Here is an 18,991-nt window from a genome sequence, read left to right as displayed (position 1 = left end):
TCCCCCCTCCCCTTCTCTTTCCCCCCTCATCCTTATTCTTCTTTGTCCTTATGCTTCTTGTTTTCCTTCTTCCTGATTGTTTTGTCCTTTTCTACCTTACTCTACCTGTCTCCATGCATCTTTACTCTCTCTCCTGTGTTTTCTGTCTCTCCCTGTCTCTGTCAAATTGGGTAGGGGGAGACCAGAGGGACGTACCTTCACACCCACCAACCAGGAACATCTTTCATATGAAAAAGCAGGGTGTGGATCATGTGGATTCCTGCAAAACTCCACCCATTGGCCCCTTGCTTTTGCCTTGTTTGGTGTGAAGCTACTGACTGTATGTGCTACAGCTCACTGTGCACGCACGCACACGCACATGCACACACGCTGTGGTTCTGCGGTTTGTCTTTCCATGCGTTGGCCTAGGCTTGACCTTGATTACCACGGTGACGGTGAGGCTCCTCATTAGTGTTGGTCCGGAGGAAATTGTTGGGTAATGAGGGAGCAGCATTGTCCTATAAGGCACACAAACACATGTTCATATATTACGCACACACGCAGATGCCAATGCACCACTTTGCACACCTGCGCTTCTGCAAGATTTCATACAAAGTCCACATGCGCACAAAGATGCACAGACATGCATGCTCTCTCTGTCTTCACCTCTCTCTCTCTCACATACACACACACACACACACACACACGCACTCTCCTTCTGAGTACATCTCAGTATCTTGGCCCCCCACTCAGTTGTCTCGCCTCACCTTCTGTTTAGTGTTTTTTCTCTCCCACACACATTCTGCCTCTACCCCCCCCCCCCCCCCCCCCCCCCTGTCTTCCTCTCGCTGTTCTGCCCAGACCTCGCAGACCTCGCTGCCCACTGCGTTTCTATGGGCCTCGAACATCCCAGTGTCGCCCTCTGGTGGTAGCCCTCGCACGCCAGAATGAAATGCCTTGAAATCCTCATATGGATGACAGCTGGAAAAAATAAAAATCCCAGTAGAGATTTGATCTGTTTATTTTTATTGATTCAGGGTTGTGTCTGTCTCGAAAGTAAAAAATTATATTATAGGATATTTAATGTTTTCAATTTTACAAATCTTACTTTGAAATTTGATTTGCAATAGAGCATATATATGTGTGTATTAATAACGATCAATACCCTTCTCTATACTGCCATCAACAAATGAATGAAAGCACATTGTGTATCTGAAACCAGCTGCTTCAAAAAGAATCAAGAACTGACTGCTGTAAATTTACAGCCGAAAACTTTCTTTTTATACACAAGAGTAATTCTAGTCTTCATGAATACTGCATTTCTCTTTTTGTGTCTATAGACTCTCTCATGCAGATATTTCTACCATTAGAATTACGAGTTTAGGCGGACAACAAAGACTCTGTGGCCTCAGTTCTCTGACAACTTCATCATTTGCAATTCACAATATATTTAACCTGTTTTCCATTCATAACCATCAACGTGTACATAGCCGGCTCATTCGCATGATATATGCAAAGGAAGCGATAACTAAGCAATCTTCAGTTGTTATAATAAATTAATCCTAATAATATAAATAATAAATACAATAAAATTAGTCCTAATAACAATAACAATAAGAAGAGATTTCAGCTCTTAATCGTAGCACACTGATGTAATATCAGTGTATCATGATAGTACACTGATGTTCTATTATGATATCTAGGTTAAAATAAGAGGATAATATAAGACGGAGAATAGAGGTGGGTGCGTCATGAAATCTGTGGATTTAGAATATAATAAATGATACACATATATGCAAAGAAAACATGTTTTAGAGCAGAGAAAGATACGACTCATCACCATCTGAACAAGGATGAGATGAGCTTCAAGGAAAGACTTTTCAGCCACATTGACGATCATAGATGCCTAAAATCAGGCAAAGGTGCTAAAATAAGTGTCTGCTTGGAGCTTTTTAACATCTCAGCTATAGCCAAAGATGAGTTCTCTGTTGTGTGTTTCTAGTCACGCACACACATGCTGTCGACACACACCTCTCAACAACTAGAGGATGATATTGAGTTCAGCGCTCGTGTCAGCTTTCAGAGCACAGCGCCCTGCTCTCAGGCCTGTTATCCAGGATGGGCAGAATCCCACAGAAACGTTGGTTCTAGTTTAAAGAAAGGCTGCTTCTTAATGTTCTACCTCTGCAGCAGTTTGTATCACCTGGAAGGAAAGCTTTTTTGGTGTTAGATTATATAGCAGCAGAGCTGGAAGTGTCTGGGAAACATGGCTCTTAAATGTTGCTCTAAACATTTGTTATTTCATTGGTGGTTTCATTTGTTTTTTTTGTTTCACCCAGCTTTTCTTTCATGGGCAATCTGCAGGAAAACTGTAGTGTAGATGTAATTTGTCCATATCTGCATCGTGGCGGCGAAATTGTGTTTTGTTCACGTTTGAGCTGAATTTGTGATTTGAAACGTTAAATCCGTAACAGTAAAATCATGACAATAATATCCTTTGTTGTAATTTTTTTCTTTCTTCTTCTTCTTCTTCCTTTGTAAAATTATTGCTGAGGTCTCTTGAATTTCAGCGTATTGGGGTATAATTTGTGTGGCAAGAAATGCTACACAAGAGGCTTGTGTATGAACAGGGAAATCAAACAAAGAAGAGATGAGGTGCGAACGCGAGGCTTTTATTAGCTCTTGGTGCCCTATAGGGCACACAGCAACACTAAAAACTATAGGCTGACACATGGATTTGGATTTGGATTTTTAACACAAAGGAATGGAAGGAAGCCTCCAGTCACAGACTTTAACCGTCATATTTTTCATTCATCATTGAGCGAGAGAGGATTGGTTGTTATGAAATCACACCCATAAGTGTATCTGTCTGAGGTGTGAATATGCAAACAAGCTTCATGTGTGTATGTTCATGCTCTTTTCTTTGCCCACATGTGGGGTCAAAAGGCTGGGGAGTCGGAGGCAACTCCCAGTAACAGCAAATATTCAATTGGCTCTTGTTTGCCACCTGACACAATTTGATTGGCTGTCAGCTCCAGCAGCCAGAGCAGTGAGCAGGTATGGGAGGGTGCGCTGCTCTGTTGCTAGGTTACAGGTATGCCCAATAGATGTGGTGATAGGGAGATAGAGTAGAGATAAGGATGGGGATGGGTGTGGCTCTAAGCATGGACGTGTGTGTGTGTGTGTGTGTGTGTGTGTGTGTGTGTTTATAACTGCCAGCATCAGGGCGGGGTTTTTACTTCCACTTTCATGACTGAGGGTCAGGAGGGTGGGAAGAAGAGGGAGACAAAAGGGGAGGGACAACAAGAAAGAGATGCAGAGGGATTGCTTCAAAGTGAGAAGGCAAACAGGCCTATTATGTTTCAGCGCCGAGTCTTGTTCACACAGCAAACATAATTTATCCACATTCCAACATTCCAAACTGACAGCTTGTCCAAACAGCTGGAAGTAGTCTGGATATGGAGGATCTCGATGGAGCCGGAATGTTCTCGCTGTTGCATTTTGTTGTTTTTAAACAAAAAGGATTCTTTGGTTTAGTCCCAGATAACCTCAAAATGTCACGTTCCTCCATTTTCCTCTGATTTGTCCGGTGAACAGATGTAGTTACGCTCTTAACCATCCCAGCGGAGGGTTTGGGATTCATTAAACTGCTGTTGTATTAATCACAGACTTCTCTGGACAACAGTGTTTTGAGAACAGTTGTTCTGCTGCACTTAGATTGCAATCATAGAGCGGTCAGTTGCCACTAATCAGGGTCATTTATCAATGTGGATGACCACACACACACACACACACACGATGATCAATGGCTTGCCTAGGCTTGTAAAGGGGATTGATGGGTGCTTGGCTGGTGCTCTTTGCGTGTGTGTGTGTGTGTGTGTATGTGAGAGACAGCAAGGGCAAAGAGCACGAGGAAGCTACACATATTAACCTCCAGTTGATGTAAATGTGTGTCGGTCCTGTCATTGACTAGTGCTCGTTTGTCAGGACAATAAATCATAAATCATAAACCATTTCCACTGAACAGCTGTTCAACAATTTGATCTGAAAAAGGTCAAGGTTTCAAAAGTAGAGATAAAGAGAACTTATTTAAATAAACGTGGGCGTCAGACCCCCAGGAGCCTGTAACCGTATGTCTTCATGTGCGTCTGGTAGGGTTTCACCTTTAAAGGAACTGCTTTGTGTGAATGCAGGGCTCGTTATTTCAGGCTCCTCCGCTCATTCCACTTGTCTCGTTGCTTTCTGATTTACACAAAGTAAAATTTGGAGTTTCATTGCCGAGACAAACATTCCCTTTGGTGCCTTGCATTGCTCACAGGCTCTGCTTTGAGCTTCTTTTATGGCACTTTGGAATTGTTTGGGATGCTGTGACTGTAACACTACGCTTGTGCCACTCCTGCACCGTCCTCTGGGGCTGGACCAAGATTGATCTAGCGATATATCAGCTTTATGCTACAGAGCTTCTTGCTGTCGACAGAAAACTGCCTCCTTCTATAGAAAGCAATGGGCCCCGTGCTAATACCTGCACCACGCTGTGAAAAGACAACAGCAGAGATGCTGATGCTGATGCTGATTCTGTATGTTGCAAACATTCCTGTCTCCTAGACCAAAGATATTTGACTATTTGGAGTACTGGTAACCTCTGGCTGTTGAGAGAGAGAGAGAAAGAGAGGGTTAGACAAAAAGAGGAGTGAGATGGACAGCATGGAGAAGGAAGAATACCATCCATCTATCGAAGTGCTCCCGTTTGGCACGCACCACTCCTTCATCACAGGGAAGTCACATATTCAAATTCACAAATAGTTGCCGCATCACCTCTAATTTAATTTCATTTTGTGGGGAGGGAAGCTGTGAGATGGACATAAGGAGACCAGGAGGAGACCAGGAGATCAACGTTTGCATCCGCTTGCCTGCCATTCTGTAGAAGGAAGGAACAACTTTGCTTTATTTCAGTGCTGAACTGATTATGTAATCAATCTCCAATTTCTCTCTCCTATATTTTCCTCGCCATCTGTCTGTTGAGCCAAAGTTCCATTTTGTGGTCCCAAAATCAAACATTTTTTTTTGCTTCCACTGCTTTTCTTTTTCTTTTTCTCTTACTTCTACTGTTTTTAATTTCAACCTGTCACCTTCAATTGGTCTCATTTTTAACCTCTCACTCTCTTTCCCCATCGCTTCTCCCCGGCTGCTTGTCACACGTCTCATCGACTTTAACTCCTCTGCCCATTATGGTCTTCATTTCCTATCCTTCTTATTTCCCCTTCCACGATTCATAATCTCTGTTTGGACAGAAAACAGAGGGAGAAGGTGAAAGCCAGAACGGTATACAGAGGCATCCTCCTTTGCAAACTGTCTGCCTGGTTGGCAGCTTCTCAGTCTATCTGCCAGACTGCCAGCGCCTGTAAGTTTCTATCTGTGTCAATGCTTTCACCACCAACAAAAAATGTCCACAGCTCATCCAGTCCAGCCAACCAGGGCTGGCTCGCGATTATTCTTAGCCCGATTCAGTGTCTGTTTAAATAATACGCCTGTGAAACTGTGTGGCGTTTTCTCTTCGCCGTCTCCTTTTTCGGACACCCAAACGTGACGGTCCTGCCGTCACGTTCGCACAGTCAAAGTGCCTCCCACCACTTAGGGAAAGGGAAGACAGTGCAGAATGTCCTAAAGGAGGATGGGAAAATAATGGGATCTTATGAAGAAATTAAAAAGGGGAAGCAAAAGGAGCAACAATGTCAAAGAAAAGAAGAAAGCATTGACCAGAAGAAAAGCATTTGGCTGATATGATGGGATGATAAATGAGGGGAGAGTGCAAAGATGGAGGAACATTGGCAGGAACTCGTCAACTGAAGTCATGACTCTGGGTCCGACGGAAGGCATTTATCTAGATAATGGACTAAAGTTCCCAAGACCCTTCCTGTTTATTCTTTTCTCTTCCTCTCCCAGCATTTTTTACCGCATTTTTTCTTTTCTTTTGGGGGTTGCAGACAGTGTATGGACTGCAGCGCTGAAACCTAGAGTGACCCCTGCCCCTTGTATGTGTTAGAGAGAGCGAGAACATGCTGGGATCAAAAATATAGGTCACAAGTCAACAATTTAGAAATGAGGTGGGGCAAGCAGGGACAGAGGAATAAAGGTTTTATTCAGACTGACCGTTTTTAGGGGCCACTCTATGTAATGAGCGGCGCAGGGTGACGGGATGGAGCTGCTAAGTCCCGTGAGGCTCAAATCACACACCGGTCTAGAGGACAATATGCATGAGTTTTAAGCATGGCAGCTCCTCAGGACCCTGGAATGTTTACATTTCATTTGCTGCATTTTGTCTTTAAGCTTCTCTTTGAATCACTCTGCTTCATCCTGCCTTCATGAATTCCACAGAAACCTACATCTTAGCCCTGTTCATGAGCCAAACTCGGTTTATTTACAGCACGGCAGGGGAGAATAAAGGAATAATTTGCCACTGACGTGATTAAATAAAATGCTATTTGCAGTGTTGTGTTTCCTTAATCTCTCTCTTTCTCTCTGATGCGTGTCTAATTTTTCAAATCAGCCTGCGCTATTGTGCTAACCTGATTCTCTCATGACTCAAAGGGTGAATGAATCGACGGGTTACACAGCATGAGTCACAATCAAAGCTATATTTGTGAGTGGATGTGTGTGATTGTGTCTGTTCTGCCTGTGCATGCATCTGTGTGACCCTGCTACTGGGTTATGAATCAGATCAAACACACACACACACACACACACACACACACACACACACACACACCCTGGTAGTAGACTGAGCTGAAGGGCCTTGACTGGGTCAGACTTTGATCCTCACCACAACATCCGATTTCCAACATTGCTTTTCTGCTACTCCTCTGCCTCGCATGCCCCTCTGGACTCGAGTTACTCCATTCAGATACTGGAGCTCAGAATAGAGCTCAACGTTCCTTCAAAGACAGAGGATCGTCCTGTTGTAACCAGACTGTGTGTGTAGCATCCAAATACGGAACCTGCAGATGGACTGGGGGTCTCCTAGGGGGCGGCTGTGGTTTGTTAAAAAAAACACAACGGCTGCGTGTGAACATGGCCTCAGAATGTTGGCAACATATACAGTATATTGCCGTACATATATAACCATGCCTCAGCAGGAAGTTGTAAAACACAACTCAAAGCCATAATTGCCATTTTGCTGTTGTTAGCTATGCACGGTTATGACGTTTGTTGTTGAAGTGGTTACCATGACGTGGTTGCCGTCGCGTTTTAATGAGACGGTTGGTTAACTTACAGTTTGGTTACAGGAGGGTGGAACTCTAACCATCTAACATTCACTACTGGTTTTTAACATGACAAAATAATATACTGTAATGATAAAAGTCTCATCTGAGACATTGTGGATATGAAAATCCAGGAACAACACAGAATGGTAACTTAGTCATGGGTCTCCATAGGAAATGTAGATCATTCTGAGACGTCAGCACTTCTTCAGCACATTGGAATGGAAAGGATTTTTGTTTCAAGGTGTTGAAAATAACTATTTGAACATGTTGCAACTGTGAACAACAGAAGGATCACGCAAACAGCATCACCGTGAGCACTGTGGATTATTCTTTTTTTCGTTGGATCATTTTAGCATCATTAAGATTTAAAGAGGAAACTGTGAAAATCAAACAAGTATATATTTTTGTCTTTTTTTTTGCCACCACCGTGTTGTTTACTGTAAATAAAAGCGACATGAATTCAGAAAGTTGCACCTGAGATCTGTTTTCCCAGATGTGCAGATACTTCCTGTATGTGAAAATCTTTACAATCAATAATGATCATGATAAGATACAGACAGCATCTGTCCCAGATTTAAATGCCTCATGATGTGAGACCAGACTTAATAAAACATTTTGTCATGAATTTACTCTAATAAGACACGACCGAAGAAAGTGATTGATTCTGAGCTGTTGGTGTTAAACTTAAATTAATTACTGCACAGAAGACGTGGAGGAAAATAACAGTATCAGCTAAACAGCAATTAGACGCAATTAACTCCTGATTGCTCAGCGAAGAAGCACCGAGCCGTTGAACTAACTGGATCTGGCATCACACGGCTCAGATATGATGAAAATGTTTGCTTAGGTTTATTGTTTAAGTCTCAAACAGCAAGGACTGGGTACAATAAATGTCTGACCATCAATTAGGAATATTGGTGTATCATAGATATTGACCTTTTGAAAATTTGTGCATCTTTGATGCTTCATTCTCTTTGCCCCCCCCCCCCCCAAAGGACATGTCCAGTTCCTCAGCTGCCTCACGCCTTCCTCTCTCGCCAACCCCTCTCCCGCGCCATGCCGGCTCTGATCGATCCAACCACGTCTCCCAGTCCCACATGTCATCTCTGACACAGTGCCCCCCCCCCCAACTGCTTGTTATTCTGTAGTGGAAATGCATGCACCATCGCAGACCCATCAGAAGGCTGCCCTGTGGTTGGTGGGGAAATGGAGGGTTGAAAAGAGAGCGAGAGAGGTGGAGGAAGAAAAGGGGGAGGATAAGAGAGGCCAGGTCAGTGGCTTGCATGAGATCCTCCCAGGATCAAAGCATCAAAGAGAGAGGAGAGGACATGCTGAAGGGAAGAAAAGTCTGATTTTATTTCCACTTTTGTTAATATAAATTTCTTTTCAAATCAGCATCTGCGCAGTCAAACTCCTGTATTCCGTTCGTCCCGCTTTCAACTATGTGTACTTGTATTTAATAAAGTGTAGATTTCTAGAGAGGTTCTTTCATAAATGGAAACTGCTTTCATATTTGTAGTAGTCCGACTGTGTTGATGCAGCACTGTTCAATGGATGATGGAGGCATCCTGGATTGCAGGGTCGGGTTCACTTCATTCATGACTTCACTTTACAGGCGGGCCCCCGAGAGAGTCGATGGAATAATGCACATCAGTACACACTATATTATCCGTTTTCTTGTATTCGTGTCAGGTCAAATCAATCATGGTTTAAATGCTGCTCACTGTTTTCCTTAGACACTGTAAAGTTTATTCCCTTCAACCTGCTCACCATCCTGATCCTGTATCTGCGAAGGGAGGAAGCAGACGAGCACCGATTGTATCGATGTTTTCTCTCTTTCTTATTGTGTACTTCTCTCTTTCTTATTGTGAACTTCAAAGCATCTCTGTCCTCTCTATGTCCCCCCCCCCCCATGGCTTCCCTCTACAGCAGTGTGTTTCCTTGGCAATTACCAGTTGTCTTAAGCAGACAGATGGGACAAGCAAGAGTGATGGGCAATTTTCCCAGTGCCGGTTCTTTTCCTCACATGTGCATCTCTTCTTGCACACTTTTTTACTTCTCACATGCCCCCCCACCCCCCCAAATCCCAGCCCTGTGAGTTTGCATTTGTGCCTGATGTGTATTTCTGCTAGTGTGCGTGTGTGAGGTGGAATTGGGGAATTGCCTGACAAAATGCGTTATTCCACGGTAGGAATGGGACAGTTGCATTTCCTGATGTTGTGTTGGTGAATTTAGATTCCAGGTATCATTCTGGGAGGAGTAGCTGCTGTCCTTTCCTCCTCTCTTTCATGCAGATGTAGAGTACCTAAAAGAAACTGTTAAAGCTGTTAGGCCAGGAGAGAATGTGATGGAGTGATGGATGGAGAAAAGAAAGCCAAAACAAGGGAGGAGCAGAAGCAGAAGCAGGGTGGGGTGTGAGTGTACGAGGGGCTGACTCCTCTCCTGCATCCCTTCATGTCAACCATTTGTTTATTCTTCTCTTTCAGGCTGGTATGATCAGGATGGAGCAGGAGGAGTTTTTTATTGAGCCAGTTGAGCGAGGTGATGCTGTGACGGAAGAGGAGGGAAGAGGAGGACGGACGCACATCGTCTATCGTTCCTCGGCTGTGAAGAGAGCGCCCGTCAGCGGCACAGCGGCAGACTTCCGCTCCAGAGGTCAGTCTGTGGCTCCCCTTCCTGCACCTTCATACACCCTTCACTGGGCGCTTCCAGCAAACCCTTCAGTGCTGCATTTAACGCCGCCATCCTCAAAGTGGTGACCCGAAAACTAATGAGCATCATTCGGCTTTTTGATTCTAATTGTATGGAGCTTGATCTGATGCAGTCACCTGGAATAAACTGGCATCGTAAGCTATTCTTCCCCTTAACACAACTGAACTGTCATATCTAGCTGCTCTATGGAAAGACATGAGTGGCAGGGTGAGTACACGTCTGCTGTCAGGAGGACACACTCAGATGCGTCCTCCTGTTCCGGCGGTAGAAAGGAGCTGCATATGGAGACACACACACACACACACACACACACACACATTTGACTGTCCAAGTGTTACTCCCCGTATCTTTTATAGAAATGCATGCTTTAGCCGCCTCAGCAATTAACATCTGGCTCCAGAAGCTTTGGTTGCTAATTCCAGCCTCCATTTTTCCCTCATAGATGGATCATAATACTCCGAGGCAAAGCACATCAGTTCTGGGATTAGAGGAAACAATATAATCAAAAAGGTTTTAACACCCCCAGAGCTGAACATCACAGCACAAGCAACATTTATTTTCATCTTATGAATTCATTGGTTCATATTTTGCCTTCATCTGTATTCTTGTTTTACTCCAAATGTTATTTCTCCACAGTCAAATCAAAAAATTGGCTCCTTCATGGAGTAAAATGAGCAAAGCATTATTTAGTACACCTAATACATGCGGTGCGATTTTGGAAATGGTTTATTTCGTCTTTCTTTCTTTCTTTCTTTCTTACTCTAACATGTCTCATGTCTTCGCTGAAAGCCACACAACACTCTTCGTTCTTCAGCCTCCACCACTTTGTCCTCTGTTCTGAGCAGTTGACTCAATGTCTAATAATATACAGAGTTTCCATAGGAACACCCGGCGAGGACAGACTACATTAGAGTAGTCCTACTGATACCTGGCAGTACATTCACGAATGTATAGGCACACACACACACACACACACAGGCAACATATACACACGCTGAAAACACTTTGCTCTGATCATGCATGCATGGTTTACACAATTCTCCAATTCTCTTGATCATTCATTTGCATTTCTAAAGAATACACATGTACTACACACACACACACACACACACACACACATAAACAACATGTCTCACAGCTCTTGCCTTTGAATCCCTTTAAATTCTTCTTTCTAATGAATAGTGGGGTGCAGATCAATAGTGCAGCAGAGTCCAGCCCACAGTATGTGTGTGCGTGTGTGCGTGCAAGCACACATAATGGTATGGGCATGGGTTGTGTGGTCATCTGGCTTTGAGAGCTGGGATTTTCAAATCTGTGGACACAAGCTGACAGACAGATAGATAGATGGACGGATGGATAGATGGACGGATGGATAGATAGATAGATAGATAGATAGATAGATAGATCCCCTCTGATCTCCTGTTCAGACCAAATCAAATTCCTCGTATTCTCTTTCTCAGACAATAACTCCCCTGTTGTAGATCAGTCAGGAACATTAACAAATGAATTGTAATCAATCAATCATTTATGGAGATCACCTTCACCAAATGTAATTAATTCTCATCCTGTTATTGAATGACTCGTTTCCTCTCTAAAGATGGAGGCAAGGGGGTTATATTTGGCAAGGTAATAGAAGAGCTCAAGAAGAGAGTGAGCTGAAGAATGAGCAAGATTGATCTCTTTCTTGCACCATAAGCTGAGGAGGTGAATCAATGTCCTAAGTGGAGAGAGCAACCTTTATTATTAATGTGGCACTTTCATCAATTAATCAATGCGGTGAAGGGGAACGAAAGTTTGCAATTCATTTTTGCTGGGCGGTCCGAGCTCCATATTTCAGTCTGTCTTGTTCTCCACCCCTCACACATTAATTAAATCTTTTTTTATTTGTGTTTTGATCTGTTTCCGTTCTGCAGTCCCCCCTTACTCTGTCTCTGTACTTCTCTGGGTTTAGTTTTCACCTCCACGTTGTACTGAATCCTGCTGAAGAGGATCAGAAGGCCCTTTGTCTCATTAAATTTCCAATAATTCTCTGCAGTTTGCTGCCTGAACAAAATGCAAAGATCAATTTCAGTAAACCTTTTCTTCAAATTATTAGACGTCTTTCCAGCTTTTAATTCTGTTTGTAACACAATCTGCTCGTGCATGCTATGTTTTGGTAGCATGAAAGCTATTAGCTGTGCTCCCAATTTGCCCACAGTGATATTTTTGTGTTAGGAAAAGCAGCAGTCCTTTGCAGCTGACATATTTCCAGTAATTATTTTCCAATATCAGTGATGCTTTTTAGGCATAAAGGCTTCCCACAACATATGGAGTAAAGCCAGTGAATTAGCTGGTGGACTGATACTGGTCCGAGCACTGAGGCAGCCACAAAGGACCCCATGCATCTGCACAAAGTGACATCGTTACCACCCCCAGCATTGCTTTTCTGTGCTGTTCTTGTCTGTCTCGTCTTACTGTATTGTGCCTTACTGTTGAGGAATGATAAAGCTGCTGCCTTGTCCCACCAACACAATTCTATGTCAATTTCATCCTGAGCTGAGAAGAAGACGAAAAGGTTCATGCAGAGGCCATTGGTGCTTGCAGCTTAATGTCTGCCTCTCACATCCTGAAAATGAAGATGGTCCCATGAGAACCCACCTTCCCCATCCCTCACACTTACTGCCTCCTCTCTACTCTGTCTCTGCTGATGAGACGCAAACATGGTCCAACGGTGCTGCTGTGAAAAAATATATTTTAAACCAATTGCTTTGGACCTGCAATACCACAAGCTGTACATGCTGATGCATTATTCTGAAAGGAAAACAACACTTCATCCAACCTAGATCATATTTTCATTTCAGTCCATTCGTATTCAAACAAGCAGAGGGTGAAGTAATCCATCAGGTTAGCAAAAAAAATGTTCAGGCAGCCATCACCATCTACAAATGTCATAGTTCAAGTTTTCCAGCCCGGTTTTGCAGTCAAATTTGATGTTGCCATTAAATTGTTCCAATCCTTTCCGATTTTCCATTTCATTGTAATAAAAAAAATCACTCAAATGTCTTGAAACAATCCTAATTTAATTTTAAACTGACATAATTTCATCACCTGCCCTAGTTCCCTGAAGCAACACATTCCCCATTCCAAGAGAGTCTTCCCGGTTGGGAAGGGACTTTCTCAGCCCTTGTCCGCATGAAACATCTTTAGGCTGCTTTTGTAGCTCCGCTTAAAGCCAGCAGCTTTAGAAGACACTTCCAACATTTATATCCTGTTCAAACAAAGGCAATTTACCAAGGGTTGTTTGAGACTGAGCATTTTTAGCAAAGAAAAACCGAATGCTAAGCGGCAAATTCCACAAGCGTAAACACCACTGAACCATAGTGTGGATAAATGTGGGCTGTAAAGCTTATGATAGCAGGGCAAAATGTAAGTATAGGTTCTTTAGGAAAATCTTTTATTTGGACAGCCTTTAACTGAAGCTGACACAGAATCCAGTGGCCGAGCTACATTCACTGTCTTTTACCAATAACATTATCGAAATCCATTTTCCAAATGGAAATGTTTTTAAAATGTTGCTGCTTTGTGCGGCCTATCGCTTAAAATTATGACCAAGTGCATCGTCTTTGATTGCAGCTGACCATGAAACATTTGTTGTTGTTTGTTTTGACAATGATTAACAAGAAAACATTTACAGCATGGTCAAAAACTGCGCCGCTTTGCAACTCACCTAACCAGTGAAGAACTCCATTGCGACGCCGGTTGTGTTTCAGTACAATAGAGTAGCGACACCAGCCTCAGAGCCTCATGGTCTGCACTGCATATGGCCCATGTGTTTTCTGTTTGGAGTGGCTGTATGATTATATGGGCGTTTTGTCGGCCAGAAGGGAGCCACTTAGGGTCAGGAGTGTGCATTAAGGAATACATGCACAAGAATATATATATATATATATATATGTATGTAGGTCTAAAAATATTGCATGCACAAACACAAGCACGCACGCACACACACACACATACGCACATGCATACATATGAGCGCTGTCCCAGGTGTGCCTCTGTGAGGAAATTACAGTGTTAGGAGGGGAAGTATTCCAGCATCCAGCTGCTTCCGCTTTCCCTCTCTGCGGCCCCGTGCTCCATCCCTGAAGAGCACGACCGGCTTCTTACCACACTCAGCATTTGTGTGTGTGTGTGTGTGTCCTGCATGTACGTGTGTTTCCTTGTGCAGGTATGCCTTTGTCCATGTGTGCGTTCTCCCTCTGACTCCTCACCTGCTTGTCATCTCCCAGCAGGCCCTCCATTGAGCCGTCAGTCAGTGTGTCACAGCGCTGCCTTTAAACAGAGCAGGATTCTGGGGATAATAACAGGGTGCGGCCGATCTCTGCTCCAATCCGCAACCATCGCTGCTGCAATGACCCACACTGTGTGTGTGTGTGTGTGTTGGTGTCACACTGTCACACTTCTGTCTGCCAGACAAAGAGACAGTGATTGAGAAAAGTAACATTTTTCGGAGTATGTTCGGTATATGTTATGTATGTTATAGCCCTTGATGTTGAAATCCTGCAAAAATAGCAAAGAAATTGTCCGGAAACTTTACTGCAAATGAAGGGGGGGAGGGTAATGATTTTATGCTACGTGGGTTCAGATGATTAGCAAAGTGGTGGTTCCCAATCCCCTCAAGAGAAAATATGATTACTTGAGCAGAAAATACTGCAAGAAGAAACTAAATACCAACATGAGGAAATGTGAGGGTGTTTAGGTCACGTCTGTGGGCGGGTGTGCAGCGAGGAATTTATGTCCAGTCAAAGACATACAAGGCTTTAAACCACACATTCTTTCAGCTATTTAACCTTTAGCATTCTATTAGATAAAACCCTTCTCACCGTATGAGCAGTGCCACAAAGCAGCAGCTATAGCTGTGTGACTACAACGATATGCAACAGACCTCCCAGGAGGCGGCCACTGTTATGTAACCGGCCAACCTGAGGGACAGAAGCTCATGGAAGATAGCATGGCGTGTGACTTCCTTCCTCCCAGTACTGTCATAATGCCACAAGCACACTCCACACACATGCTCACACTCGCACATTCTGTGGCGCTCCAAAGAGAAGTGTGGGGGCCGCCGCCGCCATCATGGAATACGCTTCCTTTATGCGCTTGCTTGAGCGTAAAGATTTGACACATTTTATGCCGTTAAATCTTCTCCATAGCCGTGGTGAGAAAATCCACATATGTTTTCAGTTATTTTCTAATAAATGTGCTGTTGCACATGATCTTCTTTTTTAAGTGACGGGCTTGAGGGCTCCCAGTGCAGCTCCACCCAGCGTCACCCTGAAACATCTGCGTGGTGCATGCACGGCCTTTCAAATGAGACGTAATGGTTATGAGTAAGGACTCACTAAAACGCCATGTGGGTTAATGAAATAATGTGTGAGTGAAGAGGAGGTAATACTATGGCAGGTGATTCAGAGTTCAATGGCGCCCCTCGTGTAAACAAGGCTTTCATTGTTCGGGAAATGCAAATGCATTCACGGCTAGTTTCCTCCTTCGTTTTGTGTTGCTGTTTATGTGAAGTGTGTTCTTTCACTGTGTTATGCACATTGTCTGGGAATATATCCATATTGCTTTGATAAAACTATATGTGGTGACCATTGCACAGGAGCAGCAGAGCCAGTTCTCGTTGCACCGTGTTATATTCAGCCGTCGCTGGATTGACATACAAGTCAGTGCCTGTCATGATCTCATCCCTCGTGCTTTTCATCATCTCAGCGATGTTGGGATTGCAAGTAAAAAATGTGCATTCTTCATCTTGGATGTTTTAATTTTTTTTAACAAAGCTTTTACAGCTGCATTTATACTGAAACAAATGTAAGAGAAACCCTCATGAGCCAGAAACTACATTCATATTTAGTGTATTGTCAATAGATTTATGTCTGGAAAAAAAAAGATTAATGTATTTACATGAAATGTTTGTGTGCATTCACAATAACTGTGTGAAGCCAGCTCAATGTAATTATATGTATAATATTTTAATAGGAAATCCTTTGATCATCAGACGGCGCCTCGTGGCTGCTGCGTGATTAGCACAGTGATATGTTGCGTTTGGAACGTGTTGAGCTGCAGTTTATTTACCGCTTTGCAAGCCGGTGGAGTTTAATTGACTATAAATGTTTTGCTTCTCCATCTACAAAGACTATAATCCTGAACATGAGCGTTGAGGACAGATGCACTAAACTGTGACTAAGACAGCTGCAAGGTTTTTACACGGGGGGTGGGGGGGGGGGGGCGGATTTTGGAACAATTCCTTTTCATTACCTCGGTCGAGGCGGGGGGGGGGGTTATGTAAGTCTGCCTGTTAGCAAGATAACTCAAGAAGTTACCAACGGATCTTGACGATATTTTCAGGAAATGTTGGGAATGTTACCAGGAAAAGTTGGTTGAATTTCGTTGTTGAATATCTCGGTTGATTATTGACTGATGTTCATGGAATTTGACACAGTCATATAAGGTGGTGACTTCTTTCTCACCACCAGATTTCATCCGGATTCAAACCAGAATGAGGTCAGGAAAAAATATAAAATGTCAACATTGAAAACTCCATTTACAGATTCAAAAATCAGTAAAAAAAAATAAAAAATACACATCAACTCCGATTCACTTTTACTGTTCATGGTTGGTGTTTAAATATACCAAGAACAATTTAGAACCTTTTGATGATGATCCAGATCACCATGTGGACGGTGTAAATCTAATTCTCCGAGTGCGTGATATGTCCTGTAACGACTGCAGAGAAGAGAGGATGGAGATGGCGAGGAGAAAATAAGCATTCATCATTCAGCTTGCTGCACTCAATAGTCAAATTCAGATAGGTCATGCTGTGGTTGTCCAGACGCTGCTGATCCCTGACCTTTAATGGTGTTGGCTTGTGTGGAGCAATTACAGTAGCACAGCGGTCGTAAGGGGCAGACTGCAGGCTCTTTCTTTAAGCTATGATAACGTGATGATACTTTTGAATTGCCTCACAGTCGGTGTTCACTCCTTGTTTATCACAGCTGCAGCAGCAGGATCTAGTCACACGTCTGTGGCTGAGAGACCACCGGCTGCAGTCATTTATAGCACTATAATCAATTTCATTAGATTCACTTGTAATCCACATAATTTACTACACCACATTTTTTTTAAAATATTACTAAGATATTAAATATTTAAATCGGCATTGTATTTGAGTTCAAGAATGTGGTCGAATAAGGTTAAAGGTTCAAAATTGGCGGGGTCGTATGGCAAAACTTGAGTCTTGTCTGCTTCATCACGATTATCTTTCCCTGGGATTAACTGCATATTTTGACTTAATTAAACATAAAATATTATCCAAGAAGGCAGTAATTATAAAAAGAAGAATCCAAAGTGGAAAAAAAAAAGAATTTGGTGGAAGGAGGAAACCATCCAAGACCTTGCTATGAGGCAACAGCACTATCCACTGCGCCAGCATACTGGCCCAGTTTAATGACTGTAATATTCATTCAAACATGATATATAGTTAAAGTGTCGACCAAGTAATAAGGTCCAGCATTAAAATGAACCAACCTTCTCATTTGCTGCTGAATCATGATAGTGTTTCCATTTTTAATCTGTCGCTATGCATGATGATGATTTCTTATCCTCCTGAAAAGGAAACGTAATTGTTTACATTCCAGTCGGAAATAAATGGCAACACATTATTATCGTATCATTATTATTAAGTGTTTTATGCAAGTTCCTGTTGAGGAACGGTGGTGAGTAGCGAATGAGTGGGCGAGCAAGTGAGAAAGTTGTGCACGTGTGATGGCTCTGATCTCAGAAGCAGCGCACAGTGGATTAGCATGACGCTGACGTTATGCAAAAAAATGATTGTGCTGATTCACATGATTTATATTGTGGGCATGTCGTCCACGCCACAGCATCGAGGCTAATGACAAATGATCATCTATATGATTCTAAATATCACATTCACTGTTATTAACCTGAAGGGTGCGTACCATTGCGTGGACAGCACTAAACCTCTCACCTTGCCAGCAGTCGAGAACAGCATTTAACATTTTAATATTAACCAGCATGTTTTGGTCACAGAGACCTTTAGCCATGTGCTAAACAGCCCGGCTGCGCAGCGGAGCATGCGTGCTAACAACAGACGGAGTCAATTAAGAATGTCTCCTTGTTGTGTTGCTATAAAGTGTGATTACATTACACAAAACCTTGTAGTGTCAGTGTGGCAATGCTGATAATCTCATAATAACCACATGAAAAGCAACACAAATGTCAGCCTTTAATTTCCACAGTGGTTGACAGTGAGTGTGGAGGCCCTCTGCTTTTATGTAGCTGTAGTGTCATTCGTACTGGGACAATTACCCCCCCCCCCACACACACACACACGCACACGTATACACTGTGTGTCGCCCTGTAACGAAAGGGAAATGCATCGTCCTCCGCAGCAGATGTGCTGACGCCAGAGAGAAGTTTGTTTCCCTGGCGTATTACCCATGTTCCCCTGCTCCTCCTCCCTCTTCAGATCCCCCACCATGGCTCAGAAGTCTTGGAGATTACTGGAAAGATTCACAATCAAGCTGACAAACCTACGTCTGTGTGTGTTTGTTCTACTCCTATATCCTCCGTTTAAATCCTCCTCCCTTTTTATCCTTACTGTTCTTGGTCACTTTTTTGAACGTCCTCGTCTTCCATTTGACCTTAAACTGTTTATTTCATCAAGCTGGACATTAAAGGTTTTTCAGTGGGTGTTATGATTCCCATTAAAGAGCAAAATTGTTTTAAGTATTTTGGGAAACACATTCTTTTTTTTATTGCTGCAAGTTATATTAATAAAAGACAATTAAATGTAATCATATAATATGATGCGATATGTTAAATTAGTCTACCAAAAGAAAAAGAAAAAAGAGGGAGACGGCACACATTACATGTATCTCAGTTGTTTAATTTACACAAAAAGCAACAATTAATTGATGTTGAGGCCGTTATTCATTCAGCTATCTCTTAGCACAGCAGTTGCCAGGCAACTAGAGACTCCA

General features: G+C 42.9%; 1 protein-coding gene across 1 annotated transcript in view; it reads left to right on the top strand.

Moving 5' to 3' along the window:
* The window catches only part of LOC137895294 (A disintegrin and metalloproteinase with thrombospondin motifs 2-like), an 85,583-nt gene that overhangs the window by 23,420 nt on the left and 43,172 nt on the right, over positions 1–18,991 (top strand). Inside the window, exon 3 of the mRNA XM_068740775.1 lies at positions 9,728–9,896. Within this exon, the coding sequence (XP_068596876.1) occupies positions 9,728–9,896 (169 nt within the window). The remainder of the gene's footprint in view (positions 1–9,727; positions 9,897–18,991) is intronic.

This window comes from Brachionichthys hirsutus, chromosome 6 (assembly GCF_040956055.1).
Source record: "Brachionichthys hirsutus isolate HB-005 chromosome 6, CSIRO-AGI_Bhir_v1, whole genome shotgun sequence".
Lineage (NCBI taxonomy): Eukaryota > Metazoa > Chordata > Actinopteri > Lophiiformes > Brachionichthyidae > Brachionichthys > Brachionichthys hirsutus.
This window is presented reverse-complemented; position numbering and strand designations above follow the sequence as displayed.